Genomic DNA, 9,812 nt, shown 5'->3' on the forward strand with positions numbered 1-9,812 from the left:
TTCTCATACTTTCACTCTCCTCAATCATGCAAGAGCTCAGGGACAAAGAAGGTCATTGGAAGGTCTGGGAAGGGGTTGGATCAGTGATTGTGACTCATGGCTCGTGCATCCCCACACACCACGAACTACCTTCAATGGGTATTCCTAATGTATGTGCAGCTATGTGTATACCCCATGTCGCAGTGATGTCTGGTGTACAACCTCTTGCTAATCCTCCATAAGTTTCTGGCAAGGCAGTGGAAATGGAGTACAGTGTATTCACTAGGGTTCCCCTCTTTGGGTGACAGGAGCACCAGGACATCAGGCACATCAGTGCTCTCACCTGTCTGCCAGGATGCACACAAGCCTAGAGAAGCAAACTATCAGCCTTTCCCTATTCCACTCCACTTAGAAGCTTTTCAGAAGCCAGTAAAGAGAAAAAGATCAAAACCTGATGGTATAGATCATTCTGCTATGTCCAGAAACAGTTAACTTGCCAACTATGAGTTTTGCTGGATAAGAGCCCTCAGGATCCACTAAAATGAACTATATCACTTGCATGTAAGAGTCTGCGGAACAAATGTTCACCAAATCCTGGAATGTGGAGAAAACATAGTTAAAAGGGAATGCTTGTTATTCTACTTCTACTTGTTAAGAGCTGGATGTAGTGCAAAGCACTATTGCTGGTAACTAACATTCACCAAGAAATCATCATAGATGTAAATTACTCAAGCCCTCCTTAGGCCAGTTGGCCACAGATCAAGAAAGCATGGCTAACACTGAGGACACAGTGCTGTGGGAAATGTGCAGAGAGTGCAGGGAAAGTTTTGCTCCACAGCTGCCTTGAAATCTTTATGGTCTCTGCTTGGTTCTCAATTACAACAGTACAAATCTGCAGTAACTCAATGTCCTGACAGGGAATTCCTCTAGACTTGCTCCAGTCTTGCTGAGAGCAAGATTTATGTTGTGCATTTATTCCAAAACACAGTATTTTTTCCTGTGTCTTCTGCTATTTTGGTGTCTTTCTGAAGCTCTGAATGACTTGATACACGGTTATGTTTTGTATTTGATTCTTAAAAAGAAAGTTAAAAGTGCATGGTGGTACAGAAACACGTTATTTTACAGCTAGGCAGGCATATAAATAGCTGAGCTGTTTTCTGTGTAGCTGGTGCTTTGCTGTGTTTCACCAGAAGAGGGTAGAGTTTGGAAGGGACTCCTCGCAGTCTGGGCTTCCTATTGTGCTGGGAAACGGCAAAGGGAAAACAAGCACAAGTTTCTCCTCTACACACTTGCACCGACTACGTGCAAGAGTCAGCAGAAAAACTCGGGAAGACCTTAAAGTTAAAAGAAAACGGACACAGAAACAAAATTCCAAAGCAGCTTTCTAGGGAATTCTGTGGAATTGAAGAGAGAAACTGCAACACGTTTCTGTGGGCTCACCCTGCTGATTGTCTCTCTGAGAACTGTCACCCACTGCATGTTGCATTAATCAGAGCGCAGGATTTATTTATCTGCCGTGACTTCCAACCTCTGAATAAATATCACTTTTAGAGAGAGAATGGGACCTGAAAAGACTCTCGAGCACTGAACAGAGGGGTGAGTTTTATTAAATGGTTTCTTCTCTTTCAAATCTGCTGGAGCTTTCTAACATCCTGCTTGCAGGCACAGCAGCCCGATGACTTGTCTTTTCCCTGCAGCTTGTTGCATACCTCACAAGGCTTTCCTGACTGCAGGCTTATATTTGTAACCTTTCCCACCACAACTCTGTGTCAGTTTAGTAACGTTGGTGATAGAGCTGACTCGCTACCGATTCGCTTTCATGAGAAATTAAAACCACAAAGCTTTGAAACTAAACAAGAAGCTGAAAATCAAATAAAACCTGATAGAATTAAAATGGCAGGTGACTCTAGCTTTCCAGATATGGACAGCGACGGATCAGAAAGAAATGAAGAAACTGAGATTGTAGTTAATGTCGGTGGGGTAAGGCAGGTGTTCTACGGAGATAACCTGAATCAATACCCAGAAACACGGCTGGCAGAGCTGATCAACTGTTTATCGGGAGGATACGATAGCATATTCTCCCTTTGTGATGACTATGATCCTGGAAAGAGAGAGTTTTACTTTGATAGAGATCCAGATGCTTTCAAATGCATCATTGACGTGTACTACTTTGGGGAAATTCACATGAAGAAAGGGATATGCCCCATATGTTTCAAGAATGAAATGGAATTTTGGAAAGTGGATCTGAAATTTTTGGATGACTGCTGCAAAGCTCATCTAAGTGAAAAAAAAGAGGAACTGGAAGAAATAGCCCGAAGGGTGCAACTGATTCTGGATGACTTGGGAGTGGATGCCTCAGAAAGTCACTGGAAAAGGTGCCAAAAATACATCTGGAAATTTCTGGAGAAGCCAGAATCGTCCTACCCAGCTCGAGTGATCGCTGTTCTGTCCTTTCTCTTTATTTTGATCTCCTCCATTGTGATGTGTGTGGGGACCATCCCAGACCTCCAGATCGTAGATGCAGAGGGGAACCGTGTAGAGCATCCAACCCTGGATAGCATAGAGACAGCCTGTATAGGCTGGTTTACCATGGAGTATGTGCTGAGGCTGATCTCCTCTCCCAACAAACTGCACTTTGTCCTGTCTTTCATGAACATTGTTGATGTGCTAGCAATACTTCCTTTCTATGTCAGCCTGACCTTGACCCACTTGGGAGCCAAGCTCATGGAGCTGAGCAATGTCCAGCAGGCTGTCCAGGCACTGCGCATCATGAGGATTGCAAGGATTTTCAAGCTTGCACGGCACTCCTCAGGGCTCCAGACTCTAACGTATGCCCTGAAACGTAGCTTTAAGGAGCTTGGGCTGCTCCTCATGTACTTAGCTGTTGGAATCTTTGTCTTTTCTGCTCTGGGTTATACCATGGAGCAAAGTCACCCTGAAACTTTATTTAAAAGCATCCCTCAGTCGTTTTGGTGGGCAATCATTACCATGACCACAGTTGGATACGGAGATATATATCCTAAAACAACACTAGGAAAGCTGAATGCTGCCATCAGTTTTCTTTGTGGGGTGATAGCAATTGCCCTTCCCATCCATCCGATCATTAACAACTTTGTCAGGTATTATAACAAACAAAGAGTTTTAGAAACAGCTGCCAAGCATGAATTGGAGCTGATGGAGCTAAACTCAACTGAGGGGAAAGCCACAAGCTGCAAAAGTGAACTAGAGGATCTTGTGAGGGAAGGTGAAGAGGGTCCTTTTTATAGCAGCCGGCTAAAAGTCTCCCACAGTGACACCTTTATTCATCTCCTGTCAGAAGAGAAACACTATAGGACCAGGCTTCAGAGCTGCAAATAAACTGTGAGCTGTTGTCAGCGCTAAGCTATAGATGGGGGCAACCTGACAATCAACCGTTGAAAAGACTCGCGGGATCTGTCAGAGTTGGGAGTGAGCACTGCTTTGCTTTTCCAACATGAACATAAATTAACCCATGGTGTCTCCATCAACAGTTGGTAAGACTTTGCTGTTATTTCCCAAAATAAAATAGTAAGACTCCATTGAGATCAGACTGCTTTTAATGAGTGCATTCCAACAGAAAGCATTTGTAACCATTTTGGAGACTGAAAAGTCCTTTTTGATTGGTAAATGTTCAATGACCTGAATGTGCAGCATTGCCACACCAGAACTCTGTACCTGTGACAATAAAGAACAGCATCGCACAGATTGTGTCTTCCAGGCTGTCTTCAATGCCTTTGCAGCTAGGAGAACTGCTACTTAATAAAACTAAAGCAGCATCTCACTCGTATTAGATTCACGTTTACATTTCAAGCAGTTTCAGCCTCAAGGTACTGCAAGTATGAGCAATTGACCATGTGCAGAGTATTAGAGTCAATGAATGGTGTTATTTTTGTAAAATGTAATTTTGGGCTCAACTTTTTTGAAAGTTATCTGTTCCTCTTTGCAGAAAAAAATGCAATTTTCAATGGGACATTAAGCTGACAGAGGTGTAGAACAGAACCAGTGTGTTTTAAGGAGCAAATGAAAAAAAAAATACTTCTAGATTTTAATTGTAACTAATAATTTATACATGCAGGGGTATTTCAGGAGGGATTTATAATCAAGTAATTTTTAAAACATTGTTAGCTCACTGTATTTTTAAATCACTATGAAAGCAGGAGAAGTTTATAGAGGAATTAAACTGAGCACTTCTAAATCAGAAATTTTAACTCTTTGAAAGTAAGTGTAAAGAAAGTTTCAATCAAAATAGTATAATCTCCAATTCATTTATGGTAAAAATATCTATGTGAATGAACACATCGCTAGGGTTTTGGGTTTTTTTAGAAAAAGCACATCCCACCCCTACAATAACTGCATGGTTTTGTAAATGTTAGTTTACAGAGCTAGTAGGCACTAATCAGTGTCTTGTTCATCAGCCACCAGATTAATCAACACCAGTGTGTACCTACTATCCTTGCCAAAAGCAAGTGCCATCTGTGTGAGCATTAATTTGGCTCGTGATAACTGCAATATATGGATCTGGTCTCTACAAGAGAGAGCCATTGAAACTAGGAGTTACACCAGCTCAAAGGGGAGGGGAGAACTGGCACAAGGATATATTTGCATACATTAAAAGTAGGATCCCAAATAATTAAAGGGCTAGAGTAGCTGTCATTATTTGTTCCCTCTTGCGCTGAGCAGACCCTTGCCTAGATGAAAAGCAGCTGCATGAGCCATGACACATCCCTCAGTACCTTGTGCTTGAAACTCCCACGCCGGTCCTTGTAACCCTTTCCTGGGACATGGGCAACTGACAGGGCTGTGGCATCCACCCCACAGAAACAGTGACTGGTGGGACAACATTGCTGCAGTGTGCTCTCTTCTGGCACCTTGTTTTCCCCTGGCCACTGGCAAAGGGGTGTATGTCCACTGCTGGGAAAGCCCTGTCCTGCTGGGAGCAAGGAGTAGTGGTAGTGTATAGGGGCTGGGCAGGTGTGCTTGCTAGGAACACTGCCAGCTTTGTAGGTATCCTGACATGGAAATCAGCCCCTGACTCCCTCAGGCTGAAGCCCTTTCCCAGCACTACCCCTCACACCTCCAGGGACACCTACTCTGTATACCTGTGCCCTAGCCCCATGCCAGACCTACCTACCCTCCTCTTCCCCAACCCTATTCCTATGCCTTGCCTTACGTACTCCCATCAAGTAAGGTAATTCAAAGCAACCTCGAAGTCTTTCTGTACCAGACTTCTATACCAGCCTTTGTCCCAAATTTTCTCCTGAATAAGGCCAACAGCACACCCGGGTGCCCTCAGCCCAAGCATCCCTTTGCCCCCATCCTCCCCTCTGCATCCCAGCTCCCAGCTCTCAGCCTCTAGGACCTGCTTCTTCAATCTTGTCATCTGCTGAGACCTGTTTGTTACTTATCACCAGTCTCAGCTCTGCTCCTGCTGGCTGCCTGGCCAGGACCATAGCTGGATGTCACCAAACGGATAGGATCCTGCCTCTTGCACTGCTGAAGATTTCCAGGACACAAGTATAGGCTGCATTCATCACAAATTGAGTTTGGTGGGATGCTGAGAGTGGGAGAAGAGGAAAAGCAACAAAGCTGTGCCAGTCCCAGCCATACACTTTATCTATCAGCAGGGATATTAAATGTTCTTAACTTCCCTCATGACATACAGAGGGTGACTGAGGGTGAATTAAGTTAGCAAAAGCTCTTTTCTGAATGAGGAAAGCACTGTATAAATGCTAAGTAATGCGGTTAGCACCAGAAGCACTAAATCCTCACTGCTGCACTTTGCAATTTATTTAATGTGGCATTAAATAAGAAATAAGCCTCTTTCATCAGAAATAATTTTATTTCTGCTGATTTCTCCAACATTTCTTCAATGCCTTTGGGCACAGAGGTCTGCCTATGCCATGTTAGTATGGAAAGAGCTTTGAGACAACCTTGGTGACACTCCAGCCCAGGCTAGTCTCAAGCCAGGCTCCACGTGTTTTGCTGCACTAGGGACCGTGTTTGTTGGGTTCATTGCTGTAAGTTACACGTTGTTAAAAGGCTGTGGGTGGGCAGGATGGATTCCTGCCTGTTTGCCTGGCTCATGGTGTGGGTACGCTGCAGGAGCAAGGGAAGATATGGGCAGTGATGGAGGGACAGGGCAGGCTGGCAGCCTGCAGCGCATGGTGGGACTGGAGACGGACATCTCACGTAGCTGCAATCCATATGGTAGGAAGCAAGAGGCTTTCTGGGGCCTCAGGGGAGAAATCCCTCACAGACCAAGAAACTACTGTAACCCACTGGCTTTGAAATCAGGGCTGGAGGGAAGGTTCTGCCCCTTATGGATGGAGCGAGCTAGGGCATGTTTGTTTTCCTTTTTTTTTAGATACTCTGCACAACCCAGCAGAGCTGATTTCCTTTATTCCAAGCTAATCTAAAAAAAAAGAACTACAGAAAAATGTGCATTAACTGCCTGGATCTCTCCTGAGACCCCTGCTACCCAAATGCTACTCCTGCTACTCTTTGGACTCCAAGGCTTAGCAAAGGAACAGGTCACTCTTCCCATAAGAAATTGTGAGCTCTGGGAAGAAGATGTACTACTCTTCTATAGAAAATCCACTGAGGAGAATTAGGAAAAAAAACCCAGCTGTCATCATTTTAGTTGACATCCCTTCTTATACAAAAGCTCCTCAGTTCACTGTGCAGGAAATTTCAGAGAACAGTGAGCAAGTGAAACTATCCTCTTGAGATGTTATCCCACAGGACATCTGCTCTATGCAGCCAGCCTGGTGCTTCTAAGAAACTTTGAATCTTTAATACAATCTGCAACATACAGAGTTAAAACTTGAATGGACCAGCTCTTAGTTCTTAACTAACATCAACTTCAGCTGTAAATCTGGGGTTAGTCTAGGTTTGACACTGAATAGCTGTCAGCGGAATTGATTCAATCGCCAAAGGTAGATTTGTGGCAACCGCTAAGATTGTAGGTAAAATGAAGCCTGTTTTTAGCTTCCTGAACACCATAAAGGGTAGAACTTTATAATAGAGTTGAAATTGCTTTTAGATGTGTAGGAGATGGCTGCAGTAGCTGGTGACACACAGCATTAGTCTCAGGGGAGTGATAGGCATGTAACATGTCAACTCATACCACACTCTGGCTGGTGTGTCACAGGCACCTTTGGTGACAGCTTCAGGTGCAGGCAGAAACAGCCATCTACACCTAGGTTTTTATTTCTAGACTGCCTATATATATGATTTGAAGATACTTAAGAAAAATTGTGGGAAATACAAGAATATTGGCTGCTGTCATGCCTGAAGGATTGCTGCCCCTTGCTGCAGGTATGGCACCTGACACACAAGGTTAATTAAAATGTCCTCTCTGGTCTGTTCAGGGGTCAATGGAATGTAAAGGTGTGGAGGCAGAACCAGCTCCTATCAAACAGAAGGAGGGCTGAGGACTGTGCAACACAGCCCATCTGTCCCTGCCTGTGCCAAGTGCACTCATCGCTAAAGTCCTTTTTACAGTTGAAGCTGACAGCAATGCTGTTTCACAAACCCTTTAGGCAGCTTTCTTTTTGCCTATAGTGCTATTTGAATCAAAATAAAAAATCATAAAAGTTCTTAAGGGTGAAACCAAGACCATGCTGTTTTCAGTCTCAGATATTCTCTCAATCTGCACTGATTTTTCGACTAACTACCCCAAAACCTCACCTGAGACTGAATGACTGACAAACAGATGCTTGTTGAAACAGAGCATTCAAATAACCTTAAAGCAAGGGCCAACTGATGAACAATTAACCATATTGAAAGACATAAACCCCCCCACAACCCTCCTCCAGCCACATTTGCATTGTCAGTTATGTTAAAACAAATAGAATCATGTCCACTGTGAATTATGCTAGGCAGAAGTGCTTCCTTCTTCCTCCCTGTCAACACAGTCATCAGCCCCATACCCACTGACAAACCTTACAACTTCTTATTCACACAGGTAGGACAGTTACCGAGCACACCCACAGGTGAATGAACTCTGCTACCCAACCAGGTTTCTAAGGATCTACCTTGCTGTCCATTCAAAATTACTGTATTTTGCCTAGACCTGCCATCCTCTTCCCCAATGCCGTTACTATGTCCATAGTAATGATTCATGAATATCAACATTTCCTTCCACACCAGCTTTCATGAGACACTTTCCCTTTGACACAGACGTTCCTTAGTGATGGAAGAAATAAGTTCTGCACTGCCTGATGTAAATCAAACTTCTCCAAGACTTGCAGCAACATAGCACTAGTGAAAGTCAACTCAGGGCAATGTATAGTAAATTTACTTTCTTCAGCTGTCGATATCCCACTAAACCTGAAACTGGTTTCTCTTCCTGCACTGAACCGTACTAGGCTATAATGCAGTGGGGGTTTTGCCTGCCTTAGGATGTTTGGGGAGAATAATGCTGCCAAGTGAGCCAGGCTAATGCACAAAGCAGGCTCATGTATATCACTAAGGGGAAAATGAGGATGGTAGAAAGGTCTGAGGGCTCCAGGAGAGGCTATGCCATTCAATTGTTTCTTTTCTTGTTGCTTTCATATGTAAATGAGAAAGCTGCCAGTGTCTTAAAGCTGCTTTTTCTCTTCCCGTGTAAGGAGAGCCTAGAATATCTTTTTAAGGTGCTGAGAGTCAAGTACTGCTAAATCATCCTGGTCAGTTAAAGCTATACAATAGAAGCACAAAGGAAGAGAAATCTTACAAGGAATCTGCGTAGAGGACTGTCTTTAAAAATAAAATCTCAAAATGGAAAAGAAGACTGAATGCTGTGCTGTGCATGCCTAGAAAATCCTGTTATTTTCAGTGCATCACTACTGATTTCAGTGAAAAGGAGGCACCCAAAGGCTGACCCTAGTGCTTTGCTTTTTGGTTTAAGCATGAAATATTGCAATTCCCTATCCTATAAGAAAGTAACCTATACATTCTGCAGCAGGAAGAAGTCTTCAGAAATGAAAATTTCTGTATTCATTACAGCTTGTGCTAAAGCTTGCAAATTCTGTGTTATTTCTCACAAAGTGGTGGAAACTCAGGTGAGACAAAAGCAGCAAATTGTTTGGCACTGCGAAGGGAAGTTTTCGTAAACCTTCTGGCAGCCTCAGCCTGCTTTGGTGTGCAGGAGACAAACTGCAGCTTTGATTGCTATAACACCATTACATGGAAATTCTCTATTGCTACGAGGTACCCCACTGATCCCAAATACTGTTTCCCCTGCATCACACTTATCAGCTTTACAAAGTCAGTGTTTTCCAGGCTTACTAGCGTAGCAAGATATGACAATTTTACACAATACCCAGAATATGAAGTAGCTGTAGCTAACTGTTGGTCAACGTTGAATATTTTGTATTATTTTTACATCAAAAATGATACAGCAGAAATATTCTTTGCCATATTCACATAAATGAAGTATTCATTGTCATATATTGTTTTCAGCTTCTCATATCCCTGAAGTCTCAGCTTGTCCATTATCAACCAGTGAAGAATTAACCCTTCTGTCTTAGGCTATACCAGGTTAACCACTGTGAAATCGTATGTGCCATTTTGGTTTCTTCCCTTGCTCCATCAAGATTACTCTAATCTGACAGCTCTTGTCACTGGCATATTTTTCTTTTCATTCAGCCTCATTTTTCATACCTTAAATTCAGTCTATTACATTCATTATTTTGTTTCAGAAAATGGAAATGATTCATCTGTCTTGCTGCTCACACCCCTGATACACTTGCAGATGACTAGTGCACTCCCACTAGTCGCAGCTCTGCATCATGTCAGTTCACTGGGGCAGGCTTAGAACATGCCTAGGAGAG

The 9,812-nt window shown here is 43.3% G+C and overlaps 1 protein-coding gene across 1 annotated transcript; it reads left to right on the forward strand.

Annotated features, from left to right (window-relative positions):
• Positions 1 to 1,872: 1,872 nt before the first annotated feature.
• Positions 1,873 to 3,336, forward strand: KCNF1 (potassium voltage-gated channel modifier subfamily F member 1; the record flags this gene model as incomplete). The annotated part of the gene is made up of 1 exon (XM_080616303.1): positions 1,873 to 3,336. The coding sequence occupies one exon, from the start codon at positions 1,873 to 1,875 to the stop codon at positions 3,334 to 3,336; it is 1,464 nt and encodes a 487-aa protein (XP_080472429.1).
• Positions 3,337 to 9,812: the final 6,476 nt, after the last annotated feature.

The sequence above is a fragment of the Psittacula echo genome (genome assembly GCF_963264785.1).
Source record: "Psittacula echo genome assembly, chromosome: 4".
Lineage (NCBI taxonomy): Eukaryota > Metazoa > Chordata > Aves > Psittaciformes > Psittacidae > Psittacula > Psittacula echo.